Raw genomic sequence first — 19,059 nt, 5'->3', positions numbered from 1 at the left:
AGAAGAGAGGCGACCATTCTAGAATGCTCCCTTCTTTCTGCACGGTTCTCACAGTGAGAACCAATCGGATTACAATACAGTGTTCTACGCTTTCTTCATTTGATCCAATTCAAAGTTGCCAATTATTTAATGGGATGAGAATTAGGTGGTGACTAATTTTAGCTGATGAGATTATGTACCGTGAAGTAAAGGTCAAAAATACAGTCTGCCAATTGGTAGATAAGTATAGAGCGTGGCTCAGTATGCAACGCCAGGGTTGTGGGTTCGATTCCCATCGGGGGACCAGTCCGAAGAAAGTAGGAAAATGTCTGCACTCACTACTGCAAGTCGCTCTGGATAAGCGCGTCTGCTTATAATGACTAAAAAGTCAAATGAAGATAGTTTGTACCATGAAGTCGGTGGCTCGGTCTGAGTTTTCGTGTCGGAGGTAGACGGGGTCAACACTGAAGGTTTGTTGGAGCTTGCACTTGTCCTTCACCCTGTTAGGACCACCGGAGAAAAACATGTTACTGTATGTCTTTCCAGACAGGATGCCGTGGGGCTGAGCAGTTCTATTTTCTCTGCCTTGGCTGAGTGGCTTTCACGTGCACGAGCCCAGCTCCAAACAATGAAAAACAGCTTCTATCTCAAGGCCATCAGACTGTTAAACAGCTTCTGTCTCAAGGCCATCAGACTGTTAAACAGCTTCTGTCTCAAGGCCATCAGACTGTTAAACAGCTTCTGTCTCAAGGCCATCAGACTGTTAAACAGCTTCTATCTCAAGGCCATCAGACTGTTAAACAGCTTCTGTCTCAAGGCCATCAGACTGTTAAACAGCTTCTGTCTCAAGGCCATCAGACTGTTAAACAGCTTCTATCTCAAGGCCATCAGACTGTTAAACAGCTTCTGTCTCAAGGCCATCAGACTGTTAAACAGCCACCACTAACATTGAGTGGCTGCTGACAACACACTGACTCAACTCCAGCCACTTTATTGATGGAAATTGATGTAAAATATATCACTAGCCACTTCAAACAATGCTACTTAATATAATGTTTACATACCCTACATTACTCATCTCATACGTGTATGTATATACTGTACTCTATATCATCTACTGCATCTTTATGTAATACATGTATCACTAGCCACTTTGTTTACATACCCTACATTACTCATCTCATATGTATATATTGTACTCGATACCATCTACTGTATCTTGCCTATGCCGTTCTGTACCATCACTCATTCATATATCTTTATGTACATATTCTTTATCCCTTTACACTTGTGTGTATAAGGTAGTAGTTGGGGAATTGTTCGGTTAGATTACTCGTTGGTTATTACTGCATTGTCGGAACTAGAAGCACAAGCATTTCGCTACACTCGCATTAACATCTGCTAACCATGTGCATGTGACAAATAAAATTTGATTTGATTTGATGAATGGGCAACGCCGCCTCCGCTTCGTGTCTGGAAAGCCCTCGAGGGTCGTCATAACTCCTCTCTACCCCCCCTCTCTCTTTTTAAAACGTTTTACTGCAGTGGGCTAAATCAGGGTCACACAATGTTCCTTGGTAGTGTTATTAAACAAATCTACTTCACACACATGGTTATGGGTTTAAAAACAGAAGACACCTGTCTGATATGGAGTTTAAATGTATTACACTTTGAGTTTGAATCCCAATATTACACTTCATATACATCGCAGAAGACTAAATATAACACAACCGTTTGACATCGAATCACCAGATTTCCGTCTGTCTTTCTGAAATAACGTTCATTTAATTATTATTAATATTCCACCCATGAGGCCACTAGAGGGCGTTTTGGTCATTAGACTGCAGGACAGGATGACAACCAGGTCTTCCTCCCACTCTCTTCCTTTCTCCCCTTCCTCTCTCTCTCCCTCTCTCCCTCCCATTCCTCCCTACCTCCCCTTCTTCCTCTCTCCTCCCTCCCATTCCTCCCTCCTCCCCTCCCATTCCTCCCTCCCTCTCTCCCTCCCATTCCTCCCTACCTCCCCTTTCTCTCTTCCCTTCCCTTCATCTCTCTCCCCTCTCCCTCCCATTCCTCCCTACCTCCCCTTTCTCCCTCTCTCCTTCCCTCCATCTCTCTCTCCCTCCCATTCCTCCCTACCTCCCCTTTCTCTCTCTCTCCTTCCCTCCATCTCTCTCTCCCTCTCTCCCTCCCATTCCTCCCTCCCTCCCCTTTCTCTCTCTCTCCTTCCCTTCATCTCTCTCTCCCTCTCTCCCTCCCATTCCTCCCTCCCTCCCCTTTCTCTCTCTCTCCTTCCCTCCCTCTCTCTCTCTCTCTCTCTCTCTCTCTCTCCCCCTTCCCTCCCTACCTCCCCTCGCTTCTCTCTCACCAGAAGGCAGTGCAGTCGAAGTGGACCATCATCCATTTGGAGGGGTTGAATGCGAAGGAGTCAGCGTACTCTATACCCCCCAGAGGTCCTCTCAGCTCAGGGCAGAGAAACGCTGAGCCTGCGTACGCTGCATCCACATGCAGCCACAGGCCTTCCTCTGCACCTAGGTCAGGCAGGGGGAGGAATGTAAATATATCACTAGCCACTTTAAACAACGCTACCTTATATAATGTTACTTACCCTACATTATTCATCTCATATGCATACGTATATACTGTACTCTATATCATCGACTGCATCCTTATGTAATACATGTATCACTAGCCACTTTAACTATGCCACTTTGTTTACATACTCATCTCATATGTATATACTGTACTCGATAGCATCTACTGTATCTTGCCTATGCTGCTCTGTACCATCACTCATTCATATATCCTTATGTACATATTCTTTATCCCCTTACACTGTGTATAAGACAGTAGTTTAGGAATTGTTAGTTAGATTACTTGTTGGTTATTACTGCATTGTCGGAACTAGAAGCACAAGCATTTTGCTACACTCGCATTAACATCTGCTAACCATGTGTATGTGACAAATAAAATTTGATTTGATTTGATACCAACACGTTTTGCAGAGAATCTGGGGGGGGGGGGGGGTCCGAGTGGAACTTGAACCTGCGACCCTGATCTGTATTCACACAGCGTCTCAGGGTAAGTATGAAGTAGCGGGAACCTTGGCTTGTGGAGCAGGAATGGCTCACAGGGGCAGAGCAGCCCGTTCATTCATGATCAGCGCTGTTACTCTGAGACTCTTTATGAATACGGACCCGGGACGCTGAGATTCTCCAGAGTCATACCAAGGTCACATGTCATACATGTTATGTGTGGTACATGTTGTCTGTCATACAGCTGTGTATCATAATGAGGAGGTAGGGGAGTACAGACGTACACACTGGTCCCAGCTCTGACAGGTCGTCGAAGGCACACACCCCCGTGGTCCCCAGAGTGGCACACAGCTGAAACAAACAAACATGATCATTGGTTTGGTTACAACCTTGGTTACGACCTTGGTTACAACTGTTTATGACCTACCATGACCTACTATGACCTACCATCCCCTAATATACCCTACCACGACCTACCACCCCCTAATATACCCTACCACGACCTACCGCCCCCTAATATACCCTACCATGACCTACCACCCCTAATATACCCTACCATGACCTACCATCCCCTAATATACCCTACCATGAATATACCTACCATGACCCCACCCCTAATATACCCTACCATGACCTACTGCCCCCTAATATACCCTACCATGACCTACCACTCCCTAATATACCCTACCATGACCTACCACCCCCTAATATACCCTACCATGATCTACCACCCCCTTATATACCCTACCATGATCTACCGCCCCCTAATATACCCTACCATGACCTACCACCCCCTAATATGACCTACCATCCCCTAATATACCCTACCATGACTTACCACCCCCTAATATACCCTACCATGACCTACCATCCCCTAATATACCCTACCATGACTTACCACCCCCTAATATACCCTACCATGACCTAATATACCCTACCATGACCTACCATCCCCTAATATACCCTACCATGACCTACCACCCCTAATATACCCTACCATGACCTACCAACCCCTAATATACCCTACCATGACCTACCACCCCTAATATACCCTACCATGACCTACCACCCCTAATATACCCTACCATGACCTACCACCCCCTAATATACCCTACCATGACCTACCACCCCCTAATATACCCTACCATGACCTACCACCCCCTAATATACCCTACCATGACCTACCGCCCCCTAATATACCCTACCATGACCTACCGCCCCTAATATACCCTACCATGACCTACCGTCCCCTAATATACCCTACCATGACCTACCATGACATATACCCTACCAGTCCTACCATGACCCAGTCCTCTCCCCTGTCCTCCTGGATGGCCTGTTTCAGAGTGTCTCCTCTCAGGGAGAAGTGGTCGTCTGGAGGGAGGAACCTGATCTTCACCAGGGAGATCAGACCTGCCTTCTCCACTGAGGAGTGAGCCTGATGGAGGCAGAGCAGACGGAGAGATGGACGGACACACGGACAGACAGACAGACAGGCAGATGGACGGACACACGGGCAGACAGACAGACAGGCAGATGGACGGACACACGGACAGACAGACAGGCAGATGGACGGACACACGGACAGACAGGCAGACAAGGACACATGGGCAGACAAGCAGATGGACAGACAGACAGGCAGGCAGATGGACGGACACACGGGCAGACAGACAGACAGATGGACAGACAGACAGACAGACAGGCAGATGGACGGACACACGAGACAGACAGACAGGCAGATGGACTATTCCAGATGGACACACGGACAGACAGACAGATGGAAGGACAGATGGACGGACACAGATGGACAGACAGACAGGCAGATGGACGGACACATGGGGCAGACAGACAGACAGACAGGCAGATGGAAGGACACACAGACAGGCAGACAGACAGACAGGCAGATGGACGGACACACGACAGACAGACAGGCAGATGGACGGACACACGGACAGACAGGCAGATGGAAGGACACATGGGCACAAGCAGATGGACAGACAGACAGGCAGAGATGGAGACACACGGGCATCTCTCATTATGCAGATCTCACTATTTGTGTGTGTGTGTGTGTGTGTGTGTGTGTGTGTGTGTGTGTGTGTGTGTGTGTGTGTGTGTGTGTGTGTGTGTGTGTGTGTGTGTGTGTGTGTGTGTGTGTGTGTGTGTTTGCAAACGTTGCATATGTGCATGGGTCCCTAACCCATCCCATCTTGACCTGGTCTGATGCGTAGGCCACCAGTCTGGAGTTGACCACTGAGTCGTCCAGGTCTCTGTCTGCTGGATCTGTCCTCTTCAGCTGTTGGATCCTGTGCTTCCTGGCAGCTAGCAGAGCTACCAGACTACTCTCACTCACTGTGCTCTGAGAGTAGAGAGGGATGGGGGGAGAGGAGGGAGGGAGGGAGAGAGAGGGAGGGAGGGAGGGGAGGGAGGGAGGAATGGAGGGGAGGAAGGGAGGAGGGGAGGGAGTGAGGGAGGGGAGGGAGGGAGGGAGGAGGGAGGGAGGGAGGGAGGGAGGGAGGAGGAAGGGAGGGAGGGAGGGAGGGAGGGAGGGAGGAGGAGGAAGGGAGGGAGGGAGGGAGGGAGGGGAGGGAGGGAGGGAGGGAGGGAGGGAGGGAGGGAGGGAGGGAGGGAGGGAGGGGAGGGAGGGAGGGAGGGAGGGAGGGAGGGAGGGAGGGAGGGAGGGGAGGGAGGGAGGGAGGGAGGGAGGAGAAAAGCACTAAGTTTATGTGAACTGAAACACCTGAGAGCTCTTATTTACTGCTCTCTGAGAGGAGTGTAGAGAATGAGTGTAGAGAATGGTATTCCCATTCACCACTAGGTGGTGCTGTGAGAGTACATGTCTCGCCAGTAGACAGTCAGGTACATGTCTACCTGCAGTATTCCTCAGTATGGTCAGGTGTATCCAGGTGTATCTATCCTACCTGCAGTATTCCTCCCCTGGTGCTGTCTGGTTGGTACTGTAAGGTGAGTATGGTCAGGTATGGTCAGGTATGGTCAGGTATATCCAGGTATATCAATCCTACCTGCAGTATTCCTCCCCTGGTGCTGTCTGGTTGGTACTGTAAGGTGAGTATGGTCAGGTATGGTCAGGTGTATCTATCCTACCTGCAGTATTCCTCCCCTGGTGCTGTCTGGTTGGTACTGTAAGGTGAGTATGGTCAGGTGTATCCAGGTGTATCTATCCTACCTGCCTATTCCTCCCCTGGTGCTGTCTGGTTGGTACTGTAAGGTGAGTATGGTCAGGTGTATCTATCCTACCTGCCTATTCCTCCCCTGGTGCTGTCTGGTTGGTACTGTAAGGTGAGTATGGTCAGGTATGGTCAGGTGTATCTATCCTACCTGCAGTATTCCTCCCCTGGTGCTGTCTGGTTGGTATGTAAGGTGAGTATGGTCAGGTCAGGTGTATCTATCCTACCTGCTCCCCTGGTGCTGTCTGGTTGGTACTGTAAGGTGAGTATGGTCAGGTATGGTCAGGTGTATCTATCCTACCTGCAGTATTCCTCCCCTGGTGCTGTCTGGTTGGTACTGTAAGGTGAGTAGGTGGTCAGGTGTATCTATCCTACCTGCAGTATTCCTCCCCTGGTGCTGTCTGGTTGGTACTGTAAGGTGAGTATGGTCAGGTATGGTCAGGTGTATCTATCCTACCTGCCTATTCCTCCCCTGGTGCTGTCTGGTTGGTACTGTAAGGTGAGTATGGTCAGGTATGGTCAGGTGTATCTATCCTACCTGCCTATTCCTCCCCTGGTGCTGTCTGGTTGGTACTGTAAGGTGAGTATGGTCAGGTATGGTCAGGTGTATCTATCCTACCTGCAGTATTCCTCCCTGATGCTGTCTGGTTGGTACTGTAAGGTGAGTATGGTCAGGTATGGTCAGGTATTCCTCCCCTGGTGCTGTCTGGTTGGTACTGTAAGGTAGGTATGGTCAGGTGTATCTATCCTACCTGCCTATTCCTCCCCTGGTGCTGTCTGGTTGGTACTGTAAGGTGAGTATGGTCAGGTATGGTCAGGTGTATCTATCCTACCTGCAGTATTCCTCCCCTGATGCTGTCTGGTTGGTACTGTAAGGTGAGTATGGTCAGGTATGGTGGTCAGGTATGGTCAGGTGTATCTATCCTACCTGCAGTATTCCTCCCTGGTGCTGTCTGGTTGGTACTGTAATGGTCAGGTATGGTCAGTATGGTCAGGTGTATCTATCCTACCTGCCTAATTCCTCCCCTGGTGCTGTCTGGTTGGTACTGTAAGGTGAGTATGGTCAGGTATGGTCAGGTGTATCTATCCTACCTGCCTATTCCTCCCCTGGTGCTGTCTGGTTGGTACTGTAAGGTGAGTATGGTCAGGTATGGTCAGGTGTATCTATCCTACCTGCCTATTCCTCCCCCTGGTGCTGTCTGGTTGGTACTGTAAGGTGAGTATGGTCAGGTATGGTCAGGTGTATCTATCCTACCTGCCTATTCCTCCCCTGGTGCTGTCTGGTTGGTACTGTAAGGTGAGTATGGTCAGGTATGGTCAGGTGTATCTATCCTACCTGCCTATTCCTCCCCTGGTGCTGTCTGGTTGGTACTGTAAGGTGGTATGGTCAGTATGGCTCCAGGTCCCCCTGCCTATTCCTCCCTGGTGCTGTCTGGTTGGTACTGTAAGGTGAGTATGGTCAGGTATGGTCAGGTGTATCTATCCTACCTGCAGTATTCCTCCTCCGGTGCTGTCTGGTTGGTACTGTAAGGTGAGTATGGTCAGTATGGTCAGGTGTATCTATCCTACCTGCAGTATTCCTCCCCTGGTGCTGTCTGGTTGGTACTGTAAGGTGAGTATGGTCAGGTATGGTCAGGTGTATCTATCCTACCTGCCTATTCCTCCCCTGGTGCTGTCTGGTTGGTACTGTAAGGTGAGTATGGTCAGGTATGGTCAGGTGTATCTATCCTACCTGCACCATTCCTCCCCTGGTGCTGTCTGGTTGGTACTGTCAGGTGAGTATGGTCAGGTATGGTCAGGTATATCTATCCTACCTGCCTATTCCTCCCTGGTGCTGTCTGGTTGGTACTGTAAGGTGAGTATGGTCAGGTATGGTCAGGTGTATCTATCCTACCTGCAGTATTCCTCCCCGGTGCTGTCTGGTTGGTACTGTAAGGTGAGTATGGTCAGGTATGGTCAGGTGTATCTATCCTACCTGCCTATTCCTCCCCTGGTGCTGTCTGGTTGGTACTGTCAGGTATGGTCAGGTGTATCTATCCTACCTGCAGTATGGTCCCCTGGTGCTGTCTGGTTGGTACTGTATCTATGGTCAGGTATGCAGTATTCCTCCCCTGGTGCTGTCTGGTTGGTACTGTAAGGTGAGTATGGTCAGGTATGGTCAGGTGTATCTATCCTACCTGCCTATTCCTCCCCTGGTGCTGTCTGGTTGGTACTGTAAGGTGAGTATGGTCAGGTATGGTCAGGTGTATCTATCCTACCTGCCTATTCCTCCCCTGGTGCTGTCTGGTTGGTACTGTAAGGTGAGTATGGTCAGGTATGGTCAGGTGTATCTATCCTACCTGCCCATTCCTCCCCTGGTGCTGTCTGGTTGGTACTGTCAGGTGAGTATGGTCAGGTATGGTCAGGTATATCTATCCTACCTGCAGTATTCCTCCCTGGTGCTGTCTGGTTGGTACTGTAAGGTGAGTATGGTCAGGTATGGTCAGGTGTATCTATCCTACCTGCCTATTCCTCCCCTGGTGCTGTCTGGTTGGTACTGTAAGGTGAGTATGGTCAGGTATGGTCAGGTGTATCTATCCTACCTGCACCATTCCTCCCTGGTGCTGTCTGGTTGGTACTGTCAGGTGAGTATGGTCAGGTATGGTCAGGTATATCTATCCTACCTGCAGTATTCCTCCCCTGGTGCTGTCTGGTTGGTACTGTAAGGTGAGTATGGTCAGGTATGGTCAGGTGTATCTATCCTACCTGCAGTATTCCTCCCTGGTGCTGTCTGGTTGGTACTGTAAGGTGAGTATGGTCAGTATGGTCAGGTATGGTCAGGTATGGTCAGGTGTATCCATCCTACCTGCCTATTCCTCCCCTGGTGCTGTCTGGTTGGTACTGTAAGGTGAGTATGGTCAGGTATGGTCAGGTGTATCTATCCTACCTGCAGTATTCCTCCCCTGGTGCTGTCTGGTTGGTACTGTAAGGTGAGTATGGTCAGGTATGGTCAGGTGTATCTATCCTACCTGCCTATTCCTCCCCTGGTGCTGTCTGGTTGGTACTGTAAGGTGAGTATGGTCAGGTATGGTCAGGTGTATCTATCCTACCTGCCCATTCCTCCTGGTGCTGTCTGGTTGGTACTGTAAGGTGAGTATGGTCAGGTATGGTCAGGTATATCTATCCTACCTGCAGTATTCCTCCCCTGGTGCTGTCTGGTTGGTACTGTAAGGTGAGTATGGTCAGGTATGGTCAGGTGTATCTATCCTACCTGCAGTATTCCTCCTCCGGTGCTGTCTGGTTGGTACTGTAAGGTGAGTATGGTCAGGTATGGTCAGGTGTATCTATCCTACCTGCAGTATTCCTCCCCTGGTGCTGTCTGGTTGGTACTGTAAGGTGAGTATGGTCAGGTATGGTCAGGTATATCTATCCTACCTGCAGTATTCCTCCCCTGGTGCTGTCTGGTTGGTACTGTAAGGGGAGTATGGTCAGGTATGGTCAGGTGTATCTATCCTACCTGCCTATTCCTCCCCTGGTGCTGTCTGGTTGGTACTGTAAGGTGAGTATGGTCAGGTATGGTCAGGTGTATCTATCCTACCTGCCTATTCCTCCCCTGGTGCTGTCTGGTTGGTACTGTAAGGGGTGTATGGTCAGGTGTATCTATCCTACCTGCAGTATTCCTCCCCTGGTGCTGTCTGGTTGGTACTGTCAGGTGAGTATGGTCAGGTATGGTCAGGTGTATCTATCCTACCTGCAGTATTCCTCCCCCTGGTGCTGTCTGGTTGGTACTGTAAGGTGAGTATGGTCAGGTATGGTCAGGTGTATCTATCCTACCTGCCTATTCCTCCCCTGGTGCTGTCTGGTTGGTACTGTAAGGTGAGTATGGTCAGGTATGGTCAGGTGTATCTATCCTACCTGCACCATTCCTCCCCTGGTGCTGTCTGGTTGGTACTGTCAGGTGAGTATGGTCAGGTATGGTCAGGTATATCTATCCTACCTGCAGTATTCCTCCCCTGGTGCTGTCTGGTTGGTACTGTAAGGTGAGTATGGTCAGGTATGGTCAGGTGTATCTATCCTACCTGCAGTATTCCTCCTCCGGTGCTGTCTGGTTGGTACTGTAAGGTGAGTATGGTCAGGTATGGTCAGGTATGGTCAGGTATGGTCAGGTGTATCCATCCTACCTGCCTATTCCTCCCTGGTGCTGTCTGGTTGGTACTGTAAGGTGAGTATGGTCAGGTATGGTCAGGTGTATCTATCCTACCTGCAGTATTCCTCCCCTGGTGCTGTCTGGTTGGTACTGTAAGGTGAGTATGGTCAGGTATGGTCAGGTGTATCTATCCTACCTGCCTATTCCTCCCTGGTGCTGTCTGGTTGGTACTGTAAGGTGAGTATGGTCAGGTATGGTCAGGTGTATCTATCCTACCTGCCTATTCCTCCCCTGGTGCTGTCTGGTTGGTACTGTAAGGTGAGTATGGTCAGGTATGGTCAGGTGTATCTATCCTACCTGCCTATTCCTCCCCTGGTGCTGTCTGGTTGGTACTGTAAGGTGAGTATGGTCAGGTATGGTCAGGTGTATCTATCCTACCTGCCTATTCCTCCCCTGGTGCTGTCTGGTTGGTACTGTAAGGTGAGTATGGTCAGGTATGGTCAGGTGTATCTATCCTACCTGCAGTATTCCTCCCCTGGTGCTGTCTGGTTGGTACTGTAAGGTGAGTATGGTCAGGTATGGTCAGGTGTATCTATCCTACCTGCCTATTCCTCCCCTGGTGCTGTCTGGTTGGTACTGTAAGGTGAGTATGGTCAGGTATGGTCAGGTGTATCTATCCTACCTGCATATTCCTCCCCTGGTGCTGTCTGGTTGGTACTGTAAGGTGAGTATGGTCAGGTATGGTCAGGTGTATCTATCCTACCTGCAGTATTCCTCCTCCGGTGCTTTCTGGGTGGTGATGGAGGAAGAAGGTGGGGAGACCAAGAGCTTTACACAACCAGTCCATCACATTCATCTCCAGCTCTGTACATGCCGGGCTTGAGGCCTGGACCCAACACACAACAACATCATGTTATTCTATCATAAATAGTCATTACAATTATAATATCACACTACTATCGGATGTCCTGCAGGGGTTTTCAGTAGCACATGATTGTATCCAAAGTAATTTATAAATTAAAGATTATATTATAGATTTTTTTTAAACTCACAAACTTGATGTCACAGTTAATGTGTTGCCAGGAAATATCTTTTAAAAAACAAACATGATATTCGAGTCTTTAAACCAAAACTTTAGTTGGATAATTAAGTGAGTGAATTTTGTGTAGTTCCACACAAAGTGTAAATCAAGTTTGATGTGGTAAGACAGTTACCCAGGTGAATCCGATGTTGTTGATGGCGTCAGCCAACATGTCTCCTAACATGGAGGGCCAGGAGGTCAGGGCTGGATAGTACGCATGCATGTAGGGGCTCTGCCAGTGGACCACCTGACCAACACACACACACGCACGCACGCATGCACACACACACACACACACACACACACACACACTCCATCATTAGTGCCGCCAGAAAGATACTTTGGGGGACAGAATATCCTTACAAGTTACAGTGAGGGGCGGCAGGGTAGCCTAGTGGTTAGAGTGGAGGGCGGCAGGGTAGCCTAGTGGTTAGAGTGGAGGGGCGGCAGGGTAGCCTAGTGGTTAGAGTGGAGGGGGCAGGGTAGCCTAGTGGTTAGAGTGGAGGGGCGACAGGGTAGCCTAGTGGTTAGAGTGGAGGGGCGGCAGGGTAGCCTAGTGGTTAGAGTGGAGGGGCGGCAGGGTAGCCTAGTGGTTAGAGTGGAGGGGCGGCAGGGTAGCCTAGTGGTTAGAGTGGAGGGGCGGCAGGGTAGCCTAGTGGTTAGAGTGGAGGGGCGGCAGGGTAGCCTAGTGGTTAGAGCGTTGGACTAGTTATTGAAAGGTTGCATGTTCAAATCCCCGAGCTGACAAGGTACAAATCTGTCGTTCTGCCCCTGAACAGGCAGTTAACCCACTGTTCCTAGGCCGTCATTGAAAATAAGAATTTGTTCTTAACTGACTTGCCTAGTAAAGTAAAGGTAAAATAAATAAAAACAGTGAACAATCAATGCTTGATCCACAATGGTCCTGGTAACATCTCATAGTCATTTGGCAAGAAACATCCTCTCACTGTCAACTGTTTATTTTCAACTGTGTACATATTTATATGAACATAACAAGATTCAACAACTGAGACAAACTGAACAAGTTCCACAGACATGTGACTAACAGAAATGGAATAATGTGTCCATGAACAAAGGGGGGGGTCAAAATCAAAAGTAACAGTATCTGATGTGGCCACCAGCTGCATTAAGTACTGCAGTGCATCTCCTCATGGACTGCACCAGATTTGCCAGTTCCTGCTGTGAGACTGTACCCCACTCTTCCACCAAGGTCCCGGACATTTCTGGGGGGGGAATGGCCCTAGCCCTCACCCTCCAATCCAACAGGTCCCAGACGTGCTCAATGGGATTGAGATCTGGGCTCTTCGCTGGCCATGGCAGAACACTTCTGTCTTGCAGGAAATCATGCACAGAACGAGCAGTATGGCTGGTGGCATTGTCATGCTGGAGGATCATGTCAGGATAAGCCTGCAGGAAGGGTACCACATGAGGGAGGATGATGTCTTCCCTGTATGGCACTGCGTTGAGATTGCCTGCAATGACAACAAGCTCAGTCCGATGATTCTGTGACACACCGCCCCAGACCATGACGGACCCTCCACCGCCAAAGGCGACGTTGTTGCTGGTGATGTCTGGTGAGGACAAGCCTTACAACAGGCCTACAAGCCCTCAGTCCAGCCACTCTCAGCCTATTGCGAACAGTCTGAGCACTGATGGAGGGATTGTGCGTTCCTGGTGTAACTCAGGCAGTTGTTGTTGCCATCCTCTACCTGTCCCGCAGGTGTGATGTTCAGATGTACCGATCCTGTGCAATCAGCTGTCCGTCCTGTCTCCCTGTAGCGCTGTCTTAGGCGTCTCACAGTACGGACAATGCAATTTGTTGCCCTGGCCACATCTGCAGTCCTCATGCCTCCTTGCAGCCTAAGGCACGTTCACGCAGATGAGCATCATTCTTTTGGTGTTTTTCAGAGTCAGTAGAAAGGCCTCTTTAGTGTCCTAAGTTTTCATAACTGTGACATTAATTGCCTACGGTCTGTAAGCTGTTAGTGTCTTAACAACCGTTCGACAGGAGCATGTTCATTAATTGTTTATGGTTCATTGAACAAGCCTGGGAAACAATGTTTAAACCCTTTACAATGATCTGTGACGTTATTTGGATTTTTACAAATTCTCTTTGAAAGACAGGGTCCTGAAAAAGGGGCGTTTCTTTTTTTGCTGAGTATATCATGTGTGAACTTAACGTACCCCAGGCATGATGACCTTCTCTATGTCCCTGAAGATACAGTCCCAGTCCTCCGGGTCAGTGGGGGCGCTGTCTGGCAGCAGCGCTCTCATATAGCCAGGCTTCACCTCTGGGCCTGGGGTCACCTTCCTCTCTCTGATGGTGGTCAGGTACCTAGTGATGTAATCCACCATCTCCTTACCTGGACGACGTACAACACAAAACAGACAGATTACACAATATTAGATAGCATATTATATAGGATATCAATCAAAAAACCATGTTTAACCACTCTTTGAGATCTGTAGAAATAGATGTAAGAGGATTAAAATCACTGTGTTTTGGTCTTCTTCAGGGTGTAACAAAACAACAGACAGATTACACAATATGAGACAGCATATTATACTGAGCAAATATAGAAACGCAACATGCAAAAAATGTCAATGATTTTACAGTTGAGTTACAGTTCATATAAGGACTTTTTTCCCCAAAGGAAATCAGTTAATTTTAATTAATTAATTAGACCCTAATCTATGGATTTGACATGACAGGGGCGCAGCCATGGGTGGACCAGGGAGACGTCGGCCCCATTTGGGAGCCAGGTCCATCTACTGGGAAACCAGGCCCAGCCAATCAGAATGTTTTCTTCCCCACAAAAGAGCTTTATTATAGTTCCATCAGCTGTCTGGGTGGCTGGTCTCAGACAAACCTACAGTTTCATCAGCTGTCTGGGTGGCTGGTCTCAGACAAACCCACAGTTTCATCAGCTGTCTGGGTGGCTGGTCTCAGACAAACCTACAGTTTCATCAGCTGTCTGGGTGGCTGGTCTCAGACAAACCCACAGTTTCATCAGCTGTCCTGGTGGCTGGTCTCAGACAAACCCACAGTTTCATCAGCTGTCCGGGTGGCTGGTCTCAGACAAACCCACAGTTTCATCAGCTGTCCGGGTGGCTGGTCTCAGACAAACCCACAGTTTCATCAGCTGTCTGGGTGGCTGGTCTCAGACAAACCTACAGTTTCATCAGCTGTCCAGGTGGCTGGTCTCAGACAAACCCACAGTTTCATCAGCTGTCCGGGTGGCTGGTCTCAGACAAACCCACAGTTTCATCAGCTGTCTGGGTGGCTGGTCTCAGACAAACCCACAGTTTCATCAGCTGTCCAGGTGGCTGGTCTCAGACAAACCCACAGTTTCATCAGCTGTCCTGGTGGCTGGTCTCAGACAAACCCACAGTTTCATCAGCTGTCCAGGTGGCTGGTCTCAGACAAACCCACAGTTTCATCAGCTGTCCTGGTGGCTGGTCTCAGACAAACCCACAGTTTCATCAGCTGTCCGGGTGGCTGGTCTCAGACAAACCCACAGTTTCATCAGCTGTCCGGGTGGCTGGTCTCAGACAAACCTACAGTTTCATCAGCTGTCTGGGTGGCTGGTCTCAGACAAACCTACAGTTTCATCAGCTGTCCGGGTGGCTGGTCTCAGACAAACCCACAGTTTCATCAGCTGTCCAGGTGGCTGGTCTCAGACAAACCCACAGTTTCATCAGCTGTCCTGGTGGCTGGTCTCAGACAAACCCACAGTTTCATCAGCTGTCCAGGTGGCTGGTCTCAGACAAACCCACAGTTTCATCAGCTGTCCGGGTGGCTGGTCTCAGACAAACCCACAGTTTCATCAGCTGTCCAGGTGGCTGGTCTCAGACAAACCTACAGTTTCATCAGCTGTCTGGGTGGCTGGTCTCAGACAAACCCACAGTTTCATCAGCTGTCCGGGTGGCTGGTCTCAGACAAACCCACAGTTTAATCAGCCGTCCAGGTGGCTGGTCTCAGACAAACCCACAGTTCCATCAGCTGTCTGGGTGGCTGGTCTCAGACAAACCCACAGTTTCATCAGCTGTCTGGGTGGCTGGTCTCAGACAAACCCACAGTTTCATCAGCTGTCCTGGTGGCTGGTCTCAGACAAACCCACAGTTTCATCAGCTGTCCTGGTGGCTGGTCTCAGACAAACCTACAGTTTCATCAGCTGTCCTGGTGGCTGGTCTCAGACAAGCCCACAGTTTCATCAGCTGTCCAGGTGTCTGGTCTCAGACAAACCCACAGTTTCATCAGCTGTCCAGGTGGCTGGTCTCAGACAAACCCACAGTTTCATCAGCTGTCCAGGTGGCTGGTCTCAGACAAACCTACAGTTTCATCAGCTGTCTGGGTGGCTGGTCTCAGACAAACCTACAGTTTCATCAGCTGTCCTGGTGGCTGGTCTCAGACAAACCCACAGTTTCATCAGCTGTCTAGGTGGCTGGTCTCAGACAAACCCACAGTTTCATCAGCTGTCCTGGTGGCTGGTCTCAGACAAACCCACAGTTTCATCAGCTGTCCAGGTGGCTGGTCTCAGACAAACCCACAGTTTCATCAGCTGTCCGGGTGGCTGGTCTCAGACAAACCCACAGTTTCAACAGCTGTCTGGGTGGCTGGTCTCAGACAAACCCACAGTTTCATCAGCTGTCTGGTTGGCTGGTCTCAGACAAACCCACAGTTTCATCAGCTGTCCGGGTGGCTGGTCTCAGACAAACCTACAGTTTCATCAGCTGTCTGGGTGGCTGGTCTCAGACAAACCTACAGTTTCATCAGCTGTCCGGGTGGCTGGTCTCAGACAAACCTACAGTTTCATCAGCTGTCTGGGTGGCTGGTCTCAGACAAACCCACAGTTTCATCAGCTGTCTGGGTTGACTGGTCTCAGACAAACCCACAGTTTCATCAGCTGTCCTGGTGGCTGGTCTCAGACAAACCCACAGTTTCATCAGCTGTCTGGGTTGACTGGTCTCAGACAAACCCACAGTTTCATCAGCTGTCCAGGTGGCTGGTCTCAGACAAACCCACAGTTTCATCAGCTGTCTGGGTGGCTGGTCTCAGACAAACCCACAGTTTCATCAGCTGTCCAGGTGGCTGGTCTCAGACAAACCCACAGTTTCATCAGCTGTCCTGGTGGCTGGTCTCAGACAAACCCACAGTTTCATCAGCTGTCCAGGTGGCTGGTCTCAGACAAACCCACAGTTTCATCAGCTGTCCAGGTGGCTGGTCTCAGACAAACCCACAGTTTCATCAGCTGTCTGGGTGGCTGGTCTCAGACAAACCCACAGTTTCATCAGCTGTCCAGGTGGCTGGTCTCAGACAAACCCACAGTTTCATCAGCTGTCTGGGTGGCTGGTCTCAGACAAACCCACAGTTTCATCAGCTGTCCTGGTGGCTGGTCTCAGACAAACCCACAGTTTCATCAGCTGTCCTGGTGGCTGGTCTCAGACAAACCCACAGTTTCATCAGCTGTCCAGGTGGCTGGTCTCAGACAAACCCACAGTTTCATCAGCTGTCCAGGTGGCTGGTCTCAGACAAACCCACAGTTTCATCAGCTGTCTGGGTGGCTGGTCTCAGACAAACCCACAGTTTCATCAGCTGTCCAGGTGGCTGGTCTCAGACAAACCCACAGTTTCATCAGCTGTCTGGGTGTCTGGTCTCAGACAAACCTACAGTTTCATCATCTGTCTGGGTGGCTGGTCTCAGACAAACCTACAGTTTCATCAGCTGTCCGGGTGGCTGGTCTCAGACAAACCCACAGTTTCATCAGCTGTCCAGGTGGCTGGTCTCAGACAAACCTACAGTTTCATCAGCTGTCCGGGTGGCTGGTCTCAGACAAACCCACAGTTTCATCAGCTGTCCGGGTGGCTGGTCTCAGACAAACCCACAGTTTCATCAGCTGTCCAGGTGGCTGGTCTCAGACAAACCCACAGTTTCATCAGCTGTCCGGGTGGCTGGTCTCAGACAAACCCACAGTTTCATCAGCTGTCCGGGTGGCTGGTCTCAGACGATCCTGCAGGTGAAGAAGCCGGATGTGGAGATCCTGGGCTGACGTGGTTAACGAGGCCGATTGGACGTACTGCCAAATTCTCTAAAACATCGTTGGAGGCGGCTTATGGTTGAGAAATGAACATTCAATTCTCTGGCAACCGCTCTGGTGTACATTCCTGTAGTCTGCATGCCATTTGCACGCTCCCTCAAAACCTGACACATCTGTGGCATTGCGTTGTACAGTATGACAAAACTGCATATTTTAGAGTGGCCTATTATTGTCCCCATCTACCTACCTACAATACCAACCATCTATCTACCTACAACACCAACCATCTACCTGCCTACAATAACTACCTACAATACCTACCTAAAATAAATACCTACAATACCTACCGGTACCTACAATAACTACCTACAATATCTACCTAAAATAACTACCTACAATAACTACCTACAATACCTACCTACAATAACTACCTACAATAACTACCTACAATACCTACCTACAATAACTACCTACAATACCTACCTACAATACCTACCTACAATAACTACCTACAATACCAACCTACAATACCTACCTACAATAACTACCTACAATACCAACCTACAATACCTACCTACTATACCTACCTACCATACCTACCTACAATACCTACCTACCATACCTACCTACAATACCTACCTACAATAACTACCTACAATAACTACCTACAATAACTACCTACAATTATTACCTACAATAACTACCTACAATAACTACCTACAATAACTACCTACAATACCTACCTACAATAACTACCTACAATACCTACCTACAATACCTACCTACAATACCTACCTACAATAACTACCTACAATAACTACCTACAATCTAACTACGAGGTTTTAGCTTTACTCAGCACTATATAGAGAAGAAGCCCAGCTTACCTCTACGATTGTATTCCTCTGCCTGCATCCTTGTAGCAATAGAGTTGTCAGCTGAGAGGTGTACAGTAGTGTGTTAGATCAGTGTTTCTCTCTGCTGGTGTTGTTTAGTTAAGAGACGGAGGTACAGACATATATATATATATACAGGGCCACCGATGGAGACCGCCCTAAAGGTACTGACGTGGACTGACATAGAAACTAATTCTCGTCTCTCTACCTTCCCACCTACAGTTAAATAAACATCAAGGGCTGCATCTCATTTCACAATAGATGTTCTCTCTCCACGTGCCCTGGTGCAGTGCACTCCCCGCTCTCCCCTTCATGGGTCTATCTGTCTGGGATGAATAGGTAAATGTGACGGTCACACACAGACACAGACACAGACACAGACACAGACACACACACACACACACACACAGAAAAAGACACACACAGACACAGACACACGTATGCACGCACGCACACACACACACACACACACGCACGCACGTACGCACGCACACACACACACACGCACGCACGTACGTACGCACGCACACACACACACACACAAAGCTGTGTTGAAAGTAAATTAAACTTTCGTCCACTCCTCATTTTTCCTCTGTGAACTAAATAAACTAACATGACACACTGATGGTGTTTGAAGAGAATAATGTCAACTAGGTAAAGAAACCTGGTGTGACGTGATTTAACAGAACAGAACGCTACTTCATGGAATCACTGACAAATGC

At 49.2% G+C, this 19,059-nt stretch overlaps 1 protein-coding gene across 1 annotated transcript in view; it reads right to left on the bottom strand.

The window, feature by feature from the left end:
* Positions 1–18,412, bottom strand: part of LOC135552403 (histidine decarboxylase-like) — a 24,745-nt gene extending 6,333 nt beyond the window's left edge. Inside the window, 9 exon segments of the mRNA XM_064983993.1 lie at positions 389–479; positions 2,348–2,510; positions 3,299–3,365; positions 4,315–4,452; positions 5,227–5,370; positions 11,089–11,211; positions 11,540–11,653; positions 13,591–13,769; positions 18,329–18,412. Of these exon segments, the coding sequence (XP_064840065.1) occupies positions 389–479; positions 2,348–2,510; positions 3,299–3,365; positions 4,315–4,452; positions 5,227–5,370; positions 11,089–11,211; positions 11,540–11,653; positions 13,591–13,769; positions 18,329–18,356 (1,047 nt within the window). The 5' untranslated portion in view covers positions 18,357–18,412.
* Between the last annotated feature and the right edge of the window lie 647 nt (positions 18,413–19,059).

The sequence above is a fragment of the Oncorhynchus masou genome, chromosome 2 (genome assembly GCF_036934945.1).
Source record: "Oncorhynchus masou masou isolate Uvic2021 chromosome 2, UVic_Omas_1.1, whole genome shotgun sequence".
In the NCBI taxonomy this organism is placed as follows: domain Eukaryota; kingdom Metazoa; phylum Chordata; class Actinopteri; order Salmoniformes; family Salmonidae; genus Oncorhynchus; species Oncorhynchus masou.
This window is presented reverse-complemented; position numbering and strand designations above follow the sequence as displayed.